This window comes from Ceratotherium simum, chromosome 12 (assembly GCF_057802395.1).
Source record: "Ceratotherium simum simum isolate JZ-2026a chromosome 12, ASM5780239v1, whole genome shotgun sequence".
Lineage (NCBI taxonomy): Eukaryota > Metazoa > Chordata > Mammalia > Perissodactyla > Rhinocerotidae > Ceratotherium > Ceratotherium simum.
This window is the reverse complement of record NC_141911.1, coordinates 32512757-32531167: the sequence shown is the minus strand read 5'-3', so window position 1 is coordinate 32531167 and position 18411 is coordinate 32512757. Positions and strand designations below refer to the sequence as shown.

The following is an 18411-nucleotide window of genomic DNA, read 5'->3' as shown; positions in this document are numbered from 1 at the left end:
TAGTGTTTTCTCCCTGCCTTCCTTCCTGCCTCTTTGCTTAGAAATAAAAGATAAAATAGCACATTCTATTCTCAGAAAAATATACATGTGCTTACCTTAAATGCTTTTCTTTTTCTATAATTTGAAATCACAAAGTTTGGATGATTTTTTGAGTTTTTTCTTTTTTTCCATCCCTCCAATATCAGAGTTGTTATCTGGAATCTGATGATGTTTTACGGCTACAAATGAGCATAATTGTAACAATGGAGAACTCCTCAAAAGAATTTGAAGAAAACACACAAGATTTGTTAGATCATCTCTCTATTATTTATGTAGCTACAGATAAATCTGAGACCTCAGGTAAGGTGGAATCTTTCCAAATTTTCATTATCGTATATTTTGATCATCCTGCATCATCATTCTATAGCATTTTCTTGTAGATTATATCATGGCAATCCAAGACAAAGAGGCTTTGCTTTCACTATTAAGAGATCGTAATAGTAACTGGTTCTCAATCTGCAACTGCTAGCAAGGCTGTATTATTTTGGAATAAGTTAAGTGGCAACTGCAAACCATTCTGAGTTTCTTTGGGAATAATTTTTCTTGGCATTCTGGAGATAGTAAACAAATTGAATGGGCATGACAATCTAGTGTAAATATTCACAAGGTATTTGAAGTCTTGTGTCTCTTGTTCCAGTTTTGCTGATTTGCAGAAGCTCCGTTGACCAAATCGTGCTGTTTGCTGTTTTATTCTTTTAATAGTTGATTGGATGCTGGTTGTTCCTGGATGCCTGACAAGTTAGAGTAGTGTGAATTTTAGTGTTCATTTCTATGAATTCTATCTTTGAAAATATGTGTCCTACTTACCAGAAATAGCCTAGTTCATCACTTTGAGTTTCTAAGAACTTTTATAGGAGCCACATGATCCATGACATTTATAATGAAGGGTTTGCTGTTATCCATTAGTTATCAAGACTATTCTGGTGGGTGTTTATGTATATATATATATACACACACACACACACACACACACGTACACATATATATTTAGAGAAAGAAATGGTACCAAAATATAGTTTTATATTGGTAGTCTGAGTTGTTGGTCAAGCATCCTTTACTTTCCAGTCCTTGGAATTAGTTATAGTCTGATGCTTCAGCAGGAGAGTTTTTCTGTCCTTGGATTCATAGTTTTTGGTAATTCTCAGAATGGCCAGTTGGACATCAATGTAGAGAAGACCCCTCTCCCATGGGGAGGGTTAAAAGGAAGGCTACGTTTTGAGATCCCAGGGTTTTATTTTTCCCACGTATGGTCATCTAAATAAGGAGATGAGGGGGTCTCTAATCAAGAGGAGAATGTATCTTTATTTAAAGCTGTCCAGTTGGTTAGTTTCATCCAGAGGAATAGTAGTATGACCTTAAACTGGTAGTTCTTCCTCATTTAGAGAGCCTGTGTTGGTAGTCAATCTTTTTGTAAGGGTCCTTCTTCTTGTGACTTAAAAGAATATGCAACAGAAAATAGCCCCTAGTTTCAATTTCAGTGTTGAAAAATGAGTTACATTTCTTATAAAAATGTGTAATGTGATATTTTAACTACTATATTAAGGCATGAGAATGAGATGGCTCTTTGTTTTAATCTCATTGCTCTAATTCTTTTGGACAGATGATTCAGCAGTAAATATGTATATATTACATTCAGGAGACAGCCTGATATGGATACAGGTAATTGTAAATGCTTACATAGAGTAAGTGTTAAACTTGCAAGTGTATATTTAATTGCAGAACATGAGCATTTTTCAGGAACAGATACAAAAATGCTTGTCTCTATTCTCGTTTGCTAAAATTTAAACCCATTTTCCCTTGCTTGAGCCCATATTTGATGAAGGTTGTCAGCACCCCCTTCATACTGTTAGAGACACATCTGCTGAGCAGTTGCTCTGTATGCCAGTCTGAACTACTTAGTCATATTTAACAGAGTTGATTCAAACGGGATAAGTGTTCTCCCAGCTGAGAGTAGTAATGTGGATTTTTTTTTGTTATAGGATGTACATCATTTCTCCCAGAGAGATGCTCTGTCTCTGCAATTTGAGCCAGTGCTCCTACCTACTTCTACAACAAACTTTACGAAAATTGCCTCTTTTACTTGCAAAGGTACAGATTTTAAAAATATTGGAGATTGTCTTTTTATTTTTGTTACCTAGTTGTTATGGCAGTTCTTTCTGTGAAGTGACTCACAGCTACAGATGAGGCGTGGTTTTAAGAAAGTGAATGGGTTTGGTTTCAATACCATAGCCTTAATAGTCCTAAGACGTGGCGTGATGGAAAAAACTATTGTTGATGCCACTTTTATTCTGCCACATATGTAGGATTTTGAATTTAAAGCTTAACTCAATGGGTGAATTGAAAGACTAGGCTGTAAATGTGTTTGGTGGAGGTGCTGCGTTCACAGATAGAGAGGTTGTGCTGGCCCAGTTTTGTTCCTTTGTGTAGAATGCGATGCAGAATGTCTAGTGAGTGTAAACCCGATCCTAGCTTTAGGTTCTTACAGTTAAAAAGAATTCTGTAAAGAAATGCAAACGGATTTTAAACATATGAAAACATGCCCTGCCTCATGTTTTCATTTCAAATTACTTAGACAGAAAGAAATGTTAAAGCAACAAATGAGATATAATTTATTACTTAAATCGATAAAGATCAAAAAGATTGTTAATATTTTGTGTTGGTAATGATTATAAAAGACACTTATATTTTTGACAAGAGTGTAAATTGATACAGACTTTTTGGGAGGGAAAATGGACAGTCTTTATGGAAATTTAAGATGCATACGTATGCTCTTCAATCCTTAATTCTAATTCTAGGAATTTATCTACAGATATACTCATAAATGTATTCAAACCTACAGAAATGTGTGTTGTTTGTGACAACAGAACAACGTAAACATCCGTTGGTAGGAGACTGGTTAAACTGTGGTTCATCTCCAGGGGAGTATACTCTGTAGCTATTAGAAGCGGACATGGAGCCAGCCCGGATGGCCTAGTGGTTCAAGTGCAGCATGCTCTTCTTCGGCAGCCCAGGTTCGGTTCCCGGGCAGGGAACCACACCACTCATCTGTCAGTAGCCATGCTGTGGTGGCAGCTCACACAGAAGAACTAGAAAGACTTAAAACTAGAAGATACAACTATGTCCTGGGGCTTTGGGGAGGAAGAAAAAAAATAGAGAGGAAGATTGGCAACACATGGTAGCTCAGGGTGAATCTTTCCCAGCAAAAAAAGAAAAGAACACTAACTTAAAAAAAAAAAACAAAATGTACTTGGACATGTGATGCAAGCAGTGTGTATATTTGTTTCTTTTTTTTTTTTTTTTTTTTTTGGTGAGGAAGATTAGCCCTGAGCCAGCATCTGTTGCCAATCCTCCTCTTTTTGCTGAGAAAGATGGGCCCTGGGCTAACATCTGTGACCATCTTCCTCTACTTTATATGGGCCGCCACCACAGCACGGCTTGATAAGCAGTGCATCAGTCCTTACCCGGGATCCGAACCTGCGAACCCCGGGCCGCTGAAGCAGAGTGCGCGAACTTAACCGCTATGCCACCAGGCTGGCCCCACATTTGTTGTTTTTTTTAAAGGTTATCTGTGTACTTGTGTATGCATAGAACACCTGGAAAGATGCTCAAGAAACTGCTAGCGGTTGTTTCCTCTAAGATAATTGGGAATCAGGGGTGAAAGGTAGACTTTATTTTCCCATTTTTTGGTAGTGTTTGAATTTTTTTTGTAACCATATATATAGCTTAAAAAAAAAAGAGTTGAGTATTAGTATCAGAGTTAAGAATTCAATACCAGTGATTTAATATGATGACCTAGCTCAAGGAAAGCTTAATGTTGTTTTGATGAATCAGCAGTGTTTTGAAATGCATTCCCACTCTTGCTGTGAGGCTTCTTCTTGCTTTTTGGGTCTCTTTCTTTCTTGCTCATGCCTCCACATGCTCCTCTCCGCTCCACCCAGCTGAGCTTCACGTTTCATCTTTGTCATCTCTGGCAGACCTAAGGACTTTCCTCTTATTTATGGTGAACACAGATCTTTGTGAAGGGAAAGCCACAAAGTGCTGACTCTATTTTTTTTCCCCAAAAGAAGAAATGGGAGGTTGGTTTAAAAAAGGAGGTGGTAGGGAGCTGGCCCTGTGGCCTAGCGGTTAAGTGCATGCGTTGCGATGCTGGTGGCATGGCATGGGTTCGGATCCCGGGCGTGCACCGACACACCGCTTGTCAGGCCATGCTGTGGTAGCGTCCCACATAAAATGGAGGAAGATCGGCATGGATGTTAGCTCAGGGCCAGTCTTCTTCAGCAAAAAAAAAAAAAAAAAAGGTGGTGATAGTAGACACCATGTGCTAGATAGTTGTAGTAGATACCATGTGCTAGATAGTTGGCAACAAACTGGTCAAGATGAAAGAGAGGAGTGTTTGAGAAAGGATTTTATCATTTATATCTGATGCACGATTTTAATGGAGACAGAAAAGTGAAGTAATTAAAAAGTTGTAGAGGCTGGCCCGGTGATGTAGTGGTTAAGTTCGCGTGCTCTGCTTCAGCGGCCTGGGGTTCGCAGGTTCAGATCCCGGGCACGGATCTATGCACCGCTTATCAAGCCATGCTGTGGCAGGCGTCCCGTATAAAGTAGAGGAAGATGGGCACAAATGTTAGCTCAGGCCCAGTCTTCCTCAGCAAAAAAGAGGAGGATTGGCAACAGATGTTAGCTCAGGGCTAACCTTCCTCATCATAAAAAAAAAAAACAAAAAGTTATAAATACGACGTATATCTTATTTTTGTTCAGGCGTAATGAAAGAATAGATACTTAGTCTTCATGTTTATTTCTTTATACATCATTACAGCTACACCATGTGACAGTGGCATGAAAGAAGACACGAAGAAAACAAAATACACTCCAACACTAAGAGCATGCCTCTCCTCTCCCGTGGTTCAAGGGTAGGTGAAGTTCACTTTCCCTGAAATCATATGTTACTTTTTTTTTGTCTGGAAATGATTTTAAAATATAACTGATAAGACTTGTATGATTCTTTCTCTCTGGACTTGCCTTCCATGCATTAATGCTGCTAACAGGCTGTAAAAGGGCTCTTTGCAGAATGGGAAAGAGGAAGCTGAATGATTCAGTTCATGAAATAAGTTCCCGGCCAAATGTGGGAGAAGAAATACTCGTGCTGTTTTTCTGAGGTGCAGTCGGGTCCTGGTTTTTCGATGGTGGCCTCTGTGAGCTGTCCTGGTCCTGACCTGGTCACTTCCCCTCTGGCCTTCAGATGCTCCACTTGTGAGGAAGAGGGCTGAAGAAGGGGACATCTAAGCTCGTTTCCGGCGCTGGCTTTCGTTCTCTGCTGTTGGGTGCCGCTCCTCTTTTCGCAGTCAGAGTCTCATTCGAGTGCTAACAGTTGTCTCACACTCGGGGCTGATAGCTTGCCTGTCCTGTGTTCACAGGTATTTTAGAATGGACTCCTCTGCAACCCAGTTTCACATAGAGACTCGCAAAAACACATCAGGAGTTTGGTCGATGTGGTACCTCAACCATTTTGATCGTGGTGTTGTGTTAAATGATGTGTTTGTTTCCAAGGAGACCAAGCACATTTTGAAGGTACATATATTTTTATCCAAGTTTTAGCTTATCATAAGCTTTGTGTAAGGTCAGAGGCTGTGAAGTTAATATTTATAAAATTTAATTTTTACTTAATTATTTTTAAAGCAAGTATTTTTCTTTTTAATGTTTTCAAAATTACTTTTAGGATCTCTTTCTTTTTTTATTTTTGTAAACTATTGCTTAAGGAGCTTAAAGGAACCAGGATATATCCTTTAAGGATATTTGCTTGTACCGTTATTCAAAAATATCATAATGTATAGTTGATACTAAAAAGATTATAGTTAGTAAAAATAAGCCTGGTTCATGATAAAATAGGTTTTTACAAAATACCACCTATGAAAATTTCAAAATTACTTTTGTGAAATTTAAAAATAATATATTAAACATTATTTAAAACCTATCATTCCTATAAAAATCTTTCAGTCTTTGACCTGGAAATAATTGAGTAAAATTATATTTTTCGGAAGTATAGAAGAACTTTAGTATCATACTTTATAATGATTTTAATCATAATTAGTGTTAGGAAAAGTAATTTCTCTTGCTTCTTTTCTTTTTAGATTCTGAATTTCACTGGCCCTTTATTTCTACCTCCAGGCTGTTGGAATATATTTTCTTTGAAACTTGCTGTTAAAGACGTTGCCATAAATCTATTCACCCATGTATTTTTGAGTACAAACATAGGTGCTATTTTTGCAATACCTCTGCAGATTTACTCGGCACCGACCAAGGTATTGATTACCACTCTATATATGTGTGAAAATTTTTGTAAAAATTACTGTTTCTTTCTATTATCTTATGGTGCTTGGGTTTTATTGGCTGAGTTAAGCTCATGTTCTTTAAGGCTAAGAAATTGAAGGATATTACCAGGCCGGTCTTAGATGGTAAATTGTTTAGATATGGAAATCTTTCTTTGAGAAGAGTTTCTATTTTTCGTAAGGTAATTTGAGGTCCTTGAATGAACTAAGTTTAAGGCATTACAAGTAGATCAATCTCATTTTCATTTATTTCCAAAATTTGTAGAGCAAGGAATATGTGCTTGCTGTAGAAAACACAGTTGAGCTTTTACTACATACTTGCAATGATTTCAAATAAATTAGATGGTTAAATGCTTTATTTAGACCTCCGGTAAGTGACTCTCACTTGTTCGTAATCCTTGAATTTCTTTAGTGGGCCAAATCTAAAGCCTGAAAGGGTTCACAGTTAAGACACTGCTTTCTAAAATCTGGGTAAATTGTATTTAATTTAGATCTTATCTTAAACATGTCTCATTTTTTCTTAATGTTTATTTTTTTTCATTTAGTTACTGTTATTGCTTCTTTTTGATCCAAGCTATCCTGTATAACGCCAGGTTCTAATTTTTCACTATGAGACATTCATACAACCATCTTTATGATTTTTCTCACTTATTAGCGTTGGTGTTTCATAGATAGAAATGCCTCATGTTTAGCTGTAAGCTTAAAGATAGGACTTCTAAAATTAAACTAAACAAACTGTAAGGTTAATTCCATTCATCTATATTTTGAGCAGGGGAGATTTCTTAGAAATTTCCTTTTTCCCATCAAGAGATGCGTATAAGAAGAGGGAGTGTGGGAGGGAACAGGCGGGTTTCAGGGATGTATGGAATAGCAAGTCTGTGATTTCCCAACCTGTAGGAAATGGAACATTAATTTAAATTTCCTGAGCAGTTTAGGAGTTACTATAGATTGGCATACAGCTTCTCAGTGGATTAGCATACAGTTGTTTTAAAAACCTACTAAGAGTGTCCTGAGACTAATTTAATCTTTAATTCAGAAGGCAGCTTGGTGTTTTTTGGTCCCAAGGGTTATCACTATGGGCATTGATTATGGTACAGAATCCACTGTTGTGATCCTTCCTGTGAGAGACAATTCAGAGCTCTCATTCAAGGATACAGAAAGCTAAGAAATCACTTTCTAGTTGTTTGGCTTCTGGTTAAAGGGAAGTTCACTGAGGTGGAAGCCAATGTCTGCTTTGCATTTGAGTGGGTTAGGATTTTTATGTTTAGTGTTGTGTTTTAAGTTATTCATATATTACTTTTCAATCTAGGAAGGGAGTCTGGGTTTTGAAGTGATAGCACATTGTGGCATGCATTATTTCATGGGAAAATCAAAAGCAGGTAAGTATTTTGCCGTTAGGCTTTCTGTGGAACTCCAGTTTGGGGTGGGGTGGGAAGTAGTGAGGAAAGTTAGCATTTGTAGATGGAATAATTAGTCCTGTGAATGTAATTGTATCATAGTCTGTTCTTAAAGAGCATGATCATTAACGGAATGACTTGAAATTGTTAAGAATCCTCCAGAAACATCCACAATACATGTGTAAATAATGCACCCCTTAAGTAGCTTGTATTTTTGTAACAGAGTTTTTCAAACACATTATTTGATCATCCTAGCAACTGTGTCTCCAGGAAAAATGGGAAGATTCTGGTTCTTTTATAGAAAGGCTGAATAGAAGTTAGTAAAAATAATTTGGAATTGTGTTTGAAGACTTCAGTTACGGGAACATAAAGATCTCATGGCGGGGGTGCTAGTGGTTGTGTGAGACCAAAGGACATAGAGTGTGAATGTAGAAGCTATTTCTAGTTTTTTTTTTCCTGCCTTTCAATTTATTAAAATATTTAATCTAAGGAGAATATTATAGTACAGAGATTTCTTTTGGGAAATTCTCACTTTTTTATCCTGATATGCTCTTTAGCACAGACAAGACAGAACACATGGAACAGAGAGGGTGAGGTGAACAAGAGACCAGTTTATAGACATGCACCTTCTCTAGGCTGAGTGCCCAGTCTGTGCGCTCTGAGGACTGCTGTTGGTTCATCAGCATTCTGCACAGTACCCCAGAGACGTGGATGACGAAGCACATTTACATGGAAGCAGTCTGGCCTTTTAGATTTAAAGCTGTTAAGAAATAGTCCAAATATAATTTTTAACTTTTTTCAGGCTGTATTCATGAGCCATGTGTCTTTTATGTTATTCCCTTTACATAATTCGATTTAGTTTTGTTTTATACATGTTTATTTGATTTGATCTATCATTTGCCATTGAGTTAGAGGGACTTTTAGTAAAGCAGTCAGAGGAATAGGGGCGTTGATTGACTCTCCAGCCTGTCAGTTTGAGAAGTTCAAATGTCAGCCGTTGGCTTTATTTACTAATTGAATTGCGTTTTGTGTAATTATAAATATTAAATCTGATCTAACTTTTAGAAAATCCTAATTGGGAAGGGAGCCTTTCTCTGGATCGGTCTACCTGGGATGTGGATTCCGAACTTGCAAATAACTTGTATGAAAGATGGAAGAAATTTAAAAATGGTGACGTCTGCAAGTATGTCTTCCCTTTCTTTGTTTCTTTTATTGAGCATTGGGGACACATAATTACATAGTACTTGATTGAAACTGCAGTACTGAATTTTTAATAATTGATATTTCTCTCCAGCCTTTATTTAACATTTCAAGCCTCAGAAAAGTTGAAAGTACAGTGCAATGAATACTCATATATTTTTCATCTGGATTCACCAGTTGTTCACGTTTTACCACTTTTGCTGTATTTCTATCTACGTCTATGTCTGTGTGCATGCACTCACACGTTTTCTTTTTGCTGAGTCGTTTGAAAGTCAGTTGCAGATATCATGCTACTTCAACCCTCAACACTTCATTAGGAAATACTTCACTTCCTAAGGAGAATATTCTCCTACATATAAGTACACTATCATTACAGACCCAACAAATTTAACATTGATACAGTTATATTATCTAATATTCAATCTGTATTCAAATTTCCCTAGTTGGCCCCAAAATATCCATTATAGCTGTCTTTTTCTTTTTTTTAAATCCAGGATCCATTCAAGGATCATGCATTGCATTTGGTTGTCATGTTTCCTTCATTTTCTTTAGACTGGTCTCCCCACCTTTCTTCAGCATTCATAATGTTGACATTTTAGAGTCCTAGCCATTTGTCTTGTAGAACATTCAACACTCTGGATTGTTTTGGTTGCTTTCTTACGTTTACATTCCTGTTAAACATTTTTGGGAAGAGTACTAATTACTTGGTTGGTCACGTGTCCTTGTCATTGTGTCATCTCAGGAGGGACATAAATGCCAATTTGTCCCATTATTGGCATTGCTAAGTTGAATCATCTGACTCCCTCCCTTGTATGTGTGATGGATCTCTCTCCATTGTAGATACATTTTTCCTTTTGCAATTAATAAGTAGTATGTGCTATGATAATTTGAGATCCTATAAATTTCCTGTTCTCTAAGAATATTTCACCCTGTGATTTTGGCATTCATTGATAATCCTTGCCTGGATAAGTTGTTAGATTGATGGCTGCAAAATGGTGATGTTTCTAATTGTTTTGTTCATTCTACATTCTTTTTGAGGATCACTGTGGATTCTTTTGTCTTTACCACAGTTACTATCATTTTATTTTTGATACTAATCCAGATTTGGATGATGAGAGCCCCTTCAGGCTAGCTTGTGGGTCTCTTTAACATGTTCCCATCATTCTTGGACCCCTTCCTTTCTTTCTAGTAAAACAGGATGTTCCAGGATCATCTTTACTTCCTCTTCCCCAGACCCAGAATAAGCCATTTTTTTCCATGAGCCCTTGTTCCTTTTAGTAGGGGTCATATTTAGTATTGCCTTTTTTTATGTCAAAATTATTTTTCATAATGATTTCTTTCTTTATGAATTACACAGGAAGAATGTTTTAGGAATGACTCGGTTTGCCCACTTGAAGAAATCTAAGGAGTCAGAATCCTTTGTTGTCTTTCTGCCTCGTTTAATCGCAGAGCCTGGCCTCGTGTTAAACTTCAGCGCAACTGCCCTGAGGAACAGCGTGGTGAGGCTCGTGTGCCCTAACCTCTTTCTCAGTGACACCCCAGCTCTTGGGTTTTTACTGTACCAGAGTCTTTCCACCTTGAGAATATTGTTTTAGAACCAAAGTGAATTTAAATTCACTTTAAGTGACACACATATACCATTCAGTGCTTTTAGTAGGGAGGTGTCAAAAGAACATAATAAGGGATAAAACTCTAAACAGGTGGAAAGTACATAAAACAAATACGTTTTATGAAGTTTGTATTAAGTTCAAACTCTATCAGCTAAGAAAGTATTCATTACAAACAACCGAGAACATCTTGACTGACAGAGGCTTAAATAGGATTTAGTTTGTTTCATAACGAGCAGCTCAAAGGGGAGAAGTCTCGAGCTGGTGAGGTGGCTCTGTGATGCCATCGGGAACCAGGCTCTCTGTGTCTGTCTCTCCCTCCTCAGTGTGCTGACTCCTTCCTTGTGTGTGCTCCTCTCGTTGAGCTTGGGTGGTAGGAGGAAGGGCGAAGGGAAGGAGGTGACACCAGCAGACTTCCATTACGTCTCATAAGTCTCATTGCCAAAGAGCTATGTTCCATATTATCTGAGTCATAATTTATACTCCATCAGGCACTCATTGGGTTTCTTAGGGATGATATCCCCAAACTGTTTTTAAAAAACTTTTTATTTTGAAATGATTTCAACTTAGAGAAAAGTTTCAAGGGTAGTACCAAGAACTCCCAACTGCTCTTCACAAAGATTCATCAATTTTTAACATTTGCCACACTTGCTTTATCATTCTTTCTCTCTCTCTTTCCACATGCACACTTTTTTTTTTTTTGAGGAAGATTAGCCGAGCTAACATCTGTTGCAAGTCCCCCCTCTTTTTTTTTGCTGAGGAAGACTGGCCCTGGGCTAACGTCTGTGCCCCTCTTCCTCTACTTTATATGGGACACTGCCACCACATGGGTTGATAAGCCGTGTGTAGGTCCACACCCGGGATCCAAACCTGCAAATCCTGGGCTACTGAAGCAGAGTGCGCAAACTTAACTGCTACACCACTAGGCCGGCCCCCACCCCACACACATTTTTATGAGCCATTTGAGAATGTCAGATATTATACCCACTTACCTCTAACTACTTCAGTGTACATTTCCTAAGAACAAGTTCTTATGACCCAGAGTATAATTACCAAAATCAGAAAATGTAACATTAATCAGAATAATATTATCCAATCTACAATCTATAATCAAATTTTTCCAGTTATCCCACTAACATACTTTATGGCAATTTTTTTCCCCCTGGTTCAGGATCCAATTTAGGATCTCGCTTTGTCACAGTCACATCTTTTTCATCTCCTTTAATCTTCCTCAGACTTTCTTTGCCTTTCATGGTGTAGACATTTTCGAAGCATGCAGGCCATTTATTTTCGAGAATGTCCCTCGATTTAATTTGTGTGATGGTTCCCCATGATTAGATGCAGGTGGTGCGTGCTTTGCAGGCAGATCTCAGGGTGATCCTGTGTCCTTCTCAGGGTTTTGATTTTCCTTTACCTGTATCTAGGTGAAGTACTTTGTGGTGAAGAACCCTTCCTCTCTGCCAGTCTCCTTGCAGCTCCTGCCTATCGCCTTGTATCCTAAACCTGAAGCTGCAGTGCACCTGCTCCACAAATGGTAAAGCGCCCGGGCAGGGAAGACTTGCTGATGGGGGGTTTTGCAAATCCTGTTAAGACTCGAAGTCATTTAAAGTCCTGTGCATTTTTCACCCGGAACCTATGTGTGGATGTGCACAGTATTGACCCATGTAACTTGGGCACCCAGCCCCTTAGTGCATGTAACTTGATGGAAATTTCCAGTTCTGTTTGTTATGTGGCATCTTTGATGTTACTATGTCAAGTCCAGTTCCCAGCAGAATATTCTTTTCTTTGGTCAGGGCGCCTTTACAATCATGATTTTTCACATATGCTCCTAAAATTTAGAATGCAAAACATGATGATCTCTGGACGACACAAGAAATGAGTTTAGTGTTTTAGTATATTTTAATCTAGTATTGTTAAACAAGGGAAGGTGATAATACTGTAAATTCATGTCTGTTATATCTTATTTCCATGCAACAATCACAGTTTTGCTTAGAATGTTTCCTCCTTTTGGCTTAGTAGGATCTGCCCTTATCCTCGGGTTTCTCAACTTCAGCACTATTGACATTTTGGATCAGATAATTCTTTGGGCGAGGAGGGACTGTTCTGTGCTTTGAAGGATGTTTAGCAGCATCTGTGGCTGCTACCCAACAGATGCCAGTAGGACCTCCCCGGCTGTGGCAACCACAGATGTCTCCAGACACTGCCAAATGTCCACTGGGAGATAAGATTGCTCTCGGTTGAGAGTCACTTCCTGTCAGGTTCCATAGCTATGAACCATTTGGAGAAGAAAAACTACTTCATATTTAGAGCTTTTGTCGCCATATGCTTCTTTACATTCTGTGCTGCTAAAGCCATTCATTCACAATATTTACTGAGCACTTACAATATGTCAGGTACAGTGCAAGGGGGGCTGGGACACAGTAGTGACAGGGCAGGATGAATTGTGTGCGTGTGCAAATACGTGTGCTCACATATATATAAATAAGTATATGTGTACACATGCATTATTATCTATACACATATATATTATTCTTTCTTTATTGGCAATCTGAATGCTATTTTAAACATTTTCTTTCTTTATAGGTTTGGCACTGACATGCAGATGATTAATTTCACAACGGGTGAATTCCAGCTCACCAAAGCTTGTCCCTACCGGGTAGGATGTCATCTCTAAACAGAAAAAAGAATGCGGACAAACTAGACTCATAGTATATGGGCCTCACTGATTTATGTTTCAAATGTCTTGACGTAACACATGTGGCTCTCTTATTTTTATATTCTAGGCATTAAATATACATAGCAGGTTTTTCCAATTAACTAATGCAGCAGGAGTCCATGGTTCCTGTTAGCCTGTAAAGCGTTTTAATTTGATGGTTTAGATTCATGTGAGTGAAGAAATAACAATTGAATCAGAGCTATGTAGAAAACCATAAAACCCGAGACCCCATATTTATAATTCTTTTAAGATTCCTTGGCCCCATCAAATTCTTTTTTGGGCAAGATGAGGTAAAAGCAAATACATTTAAAAAAATATCTTTTCTTACTAAACTGGCTTCATGTTTTTAGCAAGTTACCCCGTTTCTGTGGTATTCACCTCATCTATAAAAAAGGATTTCTCTGAAGTTCTTAAGCCTCTGGGCACTCACGAGGTCTTGCATAAATACTTTGGAGTAGGAGTAAACATGTCATGTGGCGAGGATGTTGTTTGACTGGGGACTTGGCAGACTTGTGTCTGAGTTTTCACTCATTGTGTGTAACTGGGTGTTTTCCTTACCAGTATTCTATGTGTGAGATCAATTCAGAAGTGGAGCATCTGTTAAAAAAATACACACATACACATAAACATACATATGCTTATAACTATATTTCTAATACTCACACATATTTAAATGCCTTGGTTTTTTTCTTTCTCCACACTTATCCCTCCAAAGATACACTGTTGGCTCTAGAGTAACTTGAATAAGAGAAAGAGGGAGACCACAGATAATCTCCAACTAAGAATTAAAACTAATCAAAGCAAGTTTTTAAGTGGATTTTTTTTTTTTTTTTTTGGTGAGGAAGATTGGCCCTGAGCTAACATCCGTTGCCAGTCTTCCTCTTTTTTTTTTGCTAGGAAGATTAGCCCTGAGCTAACATCCGTGCCCGTCTTCTACTTTGTATGTGGGACACCATCACAGCATGGCTTTGTGAGCGGTGCATAGGTCCGAGTCCGGGATCTGAATGCGCAAACCCTGGGCCACCAATGTGGAGTGCATGAACTTAACCAATAGGCCACTGGGCTGGCCCCTTAAGTGGATTTTTAACTGAGACTTATTTACAGTAGGAAACACATTAATAGCAAGCGTGTTCCTCTGTCCGTGTAAGTGGTCTGGACAGCATGGTCTTGTTCTTGTTAGCAGCCTGTCCTGCTCTGTCCCTCTCGTTCTCCTCTCCACCAAGCAGTCTCCCAGGGCTGCTGGGGGTAGATTAGTCCAAAATACTAAGAGATATTTTGCCTCGCTAGTATTGAATCATATATGATTTGAAATTCCAAAAATAATGCCAATTCCTTTTGCATATAAATATCCTATTCAGATTTGAACAAATGGTGCAACTCATTTGGAAAAAGTTTTTAATATATGATTGAAGATTTTCCCCAAGAATATTATACCTTTTGTGATAAAGGAAATTATTACCTTTGTGAATTTATTACATTGACAGAAAGAATAGTCAGTATCAATGTCTGAGACGCTTAAAAATTTAACTTGATGTTAGAACTCCTTATCATGTAAAGAAAGGCCTACATTTTTATTTTGTGGGTTTACTTTTAGAAATGTAGTTCCTTTGGTTCAGAGCGTGTGGAATTGGACGTGCAAGTTTCCAAATCCAGGCTGTTCCATGTTCTAGCTATATGACCCTGGGCAAATTATTTAGCCTCTCCAGGCTTCGTCTTTCTCACTCATAGTAATGTTTGAAGGTTCAATAAGGTTTATAGACTGCTCAGCATTCTATATACCTAATTATATTTCAGTGTCTGGCCTATAAGAACCATTTAATAAATGGTGCTGTTATTATTATAGTTTTAATACTAAAAATCAGCTTTTCATTCAATATTCATATTATATTTATAAAGCAAAGTTTCTCACTTCATGGAGTTTATAATTCTACTGAAAATGAATCAAAAAACATCACTATTTCTTCTTTCAGATAACATGGGAAATGCTAGCAATAATTGAAGGATAAAACGCATTTTTTTTTTTTTTTAAAGATTTTATTTATTCATTTTTTTCCCCCCAAAGCCCCAGCAGATAGCTGTATGTCATAGGTTCACATCCTTCTAGTTGCTGTACGTGGGACTCGGCCTCGCGCTGGACGGAGAAGTGGCGCCTTGGGGCGCGCCCGGGATCCGAACCCGGGCCGCCAGCATCAGAGCGCGCGCACTTAACCGCCAAGCCACAGAGCCGGCCCTAAAACGCATTTTTAAAAAAACATAGACTAGCCAAATATTACTAGGAAAATTATGTGATTCTAGCTCTAAGAAATTAATAAGTTGTTTTTAGTGAGAAGGAGCTAGAAAAAGTAGTGAAAAGAGGGCAAATGATAACTAAATCTTGAATATTAAATTTCGAACACAAGATTTATTCAGAGAAAGTTAGAAATCTTGGAGAGAATGAAGGAGGATGTGAATAAAGATCTTTCTCCTGAATGGAGAGACTGAATGTAATAAAGATGATGTGTATATCAACTTAAATTAAATATTGAAGGGAGTTTGGGGCTGTCTCGCGGTGGATGGGTGGTTTGGTCAGATCCCTGGGGCGTTCAAGCAGGGGCTCCTTGGTCTGTTTTCTAAGTGACGTTTTTATTCAAAGCATCTTTGCATAGACGGCTTCTAGCCCCAACTCCCATCCAAGCTGGGAAGCAAATCCCCTTTCCAGCATCCATGTCAGGTTGTCCTGCAGCCTCTGCCTGTACTTCTCAGCCGTAGCATGGGAACTGTGTATTGGTGCGAACTCGCAGAATAAACAAGTTCAACAGGTTGCTGAAAGTGGTCAGATCCGGACATTAGAAGAAAGGCAGTCATGTTTTACTCTAAAATGCACGTAATGGAGATGGAAGCTCACTTTACAGGAGTTGTTTAATGGCATGTATTAAATTTGCAGAGTATGCATTCTGAGGAATCCAGGTTTGGCATCCTCCACTTACATTTGCAGCCTTTGGAAATGAAAAGGATCGGTGTGGTTTTCACACCAGCTGACTATGGAAAAGTTACCTCACTCATACTAATCCGGTAGGTGTGTCCCTGTCACAGAGTCTGTTTCTTTCTTGCTGACTCTCTAAATCTCTTTCTCTCAAGGATACCTAATCTCTTTTTAGCTAAGAGTTGACATGTACGTCTCAGTCGGGCCTTCAGGGATGAGGCTGTGTTGCTTGTTAGGAAGAGGCGGTGGCTGAGAAGGGAAGCTATTTGAGGCTCCATGCTTAATCCCCCTGTGCCTCAGTTTCATCCCTTGTACGGTAGGGAGTGTGTGCCCGTCTCTTCAAGAGCAGCAGTACATTTCACTCAGCATCTCATCCGCTGCTCTCACAGAGGGCAGAACGCACACGCGAATGCACACACACAAGTACACACAGGCGCGCGCACACACACGCATTTACTTCTCTGTCTTTAGCTTAGAAACACTGCTGTGTACATTTTTACTCTGCAATGTCTGGATTTACACCACTCGCACATATGTCACTCTTGCGTCTGGAGTTCTCTGTAGCCCCAAAGGACGATGGAAAAAGTGCTTTGTTGAGCCCATTGGCTCTTTTTACTTCTTTTCCTTCCTCTTAAATGAGAGGATTTAAGCAGCTAAATGTTTTTCATTGTTAAATTTTTTTCATCTTTAGGTAGTCTTTATTGAGAGTCTTCTTTTAGAAATGTAAATACAGATCTATGTTGAAGCTCTCTGCATTGGTGAGAAGCCTAACACAAATTTAATTTTTAATAAATGACATTTTAGTTATTTTTTTTAAGCTTTTCTAGTATCAGATCAGCTGGCAAAGAGTTCCTTATTCTGGACTTTTTTAAATATATGATATGTGTTTGTTCTTCTGCAAGTGAATGCTACTGAAAAAGAAAATGTACTAAAATGAAGTTCTTAAAAGAATTTGTTCTATTAAGCATTTTAACTAAGACTCCTAATGCCCTGTTGACAGTGTGTTTTATTTTAAACCCATTCTCCACTGAAGAACGAAGGTTGTAGGAAGTGCAGAGACAAACTTCACCTCATCTAAGGTTCTATCCTAGACTCAGAAAAAAAGGCTCAATTTTTTAAGTAGTTATTCTTGGTGGTTTCTATATTGATAGACAATATTTTTCTGTAAACAATATCAATCATCTGACATCACTTAAAAGCTTTTAAATGGTTAAATAAAAGGTTTTTAATCCTTTAGATAAAGGTATAAAGATAGCTGTATATTTTGCATAATTAGAAATGAATTCTCTCTCTACTTCTATAGTATTTACGTTACTGATGACTGGCTTTCAGTCCAGTCTGCATCATTTAAACATTATTTTCACTTATCTTTTTTGTCATAGGAATCATGATTTCACTTAATGAAAAGACAAAAGCTAGTCTGAATTTCTGTTTGATTAATAAAAACTCGAGTAGATATGTGTTCTTTGTGGGATGACATTTTAAATCTTTGGTTGAGAAAAAAAGTAGGATTTTATTCTAGAATTATCCCTAAGGCAGAATTTCTTATGGTCACAATTACTATGAAAACTCCTTAATTTACCCTGTAAACAATTTTTATCAATTTGTCTAAATTTGTAGGTGTTTCTTTGTGACCCCCGATTTATTTCTGTAGTTTTTTTCTCTTGGAGGTCTGATCACCACCCTGGTGGCTGGTTATTAGAAAAACATGGGTTTACGTGCTGGGCTGAGATTGGAGAGTGATGAGGATCATTCACTCCTTCATCCTGTAGTCAGCTCGCTTTGACTCTTCCGGGCTTGGCAGCGTCCATCGCCCACCAACGCCCCTTCATTCCACGAGATGGCAGGAGATGCCACACTATTTAAATTGATTTTCTTTTTCAAAACTTTAAAAATGTTTTTGCTATCTAGGAATATTTAAATTTAAGTGCATTGTATCTCATGACTCTATTGTAATGCCTTTTTCTTTGCGTCTCCTTTCACTGCAGGAATAACTTGACTGTTATCGACATGATTGGCGTGGAAGGATTTGGAGCCAGAGAGTTACTGAGAGTGGGTGGAAGACTTCCTGGCGCGGGCGGTTCACTCCGATTCAAGGTGCCCGAGTCCACGTTGATGGACTGCCGTCGACGTGAGTACATACTCGTGGCGCTCCGACAAG

The 18411-nt window shown here is 38.3% G+C and overlaps 1 protein-coding gene across 4 annotated transcripts in view; it reads left to right on the top strand.

The window, feature by feature from the left end:
• Positions 1-18411, top strand: part of TMEM131L (transmembrane 131 like) — a 158907-nt gene that overhangs the window by 102022 nt on the left and 38474 nt on the right. For all 4 annotated transcript variants that reach the window (XM_087437511.1, XM_087437508.1, XM_087437509.1 and 1 more), the window contains exons 9-21: positions 186-339; positions 1640-1698; positions 2019-2127; positions 4859-4952; positions 5457-5610; positions 6171-6341; positions 7678-7747; positions 8831-8948; positions 10323-10464; positions 11997-12106; positions 13156-13228; positions 16212-16339; positions 18239-18381. In XM_087437511.1, the coding sequence (XP_087293637.1) occupies positions 186-339; positions 1640-1698; positions 2019-2127; positions 4859-4952; positions 5457-5610; positions 6171-6341; positions 7678-7747; positions 8831-8948; positions 10323-10464; positions 11997-12106; positions 13156-13228; positions 16212-16339; positions 18239-18381 (1525 nt within the window). The remainder of the gene's footprint in view (positions 1-185; positions 340-1639; positions 1699-2018; positions 2128-4858; positions 4953-5456; positions 5611-6170; positions 6342-7677; positions 7748-8830; positions 8949-10322; positions 10465-11996; positions 12107-13155; positions 13229-16211; positions 16340-18238; positions 18382-18411) is intronic.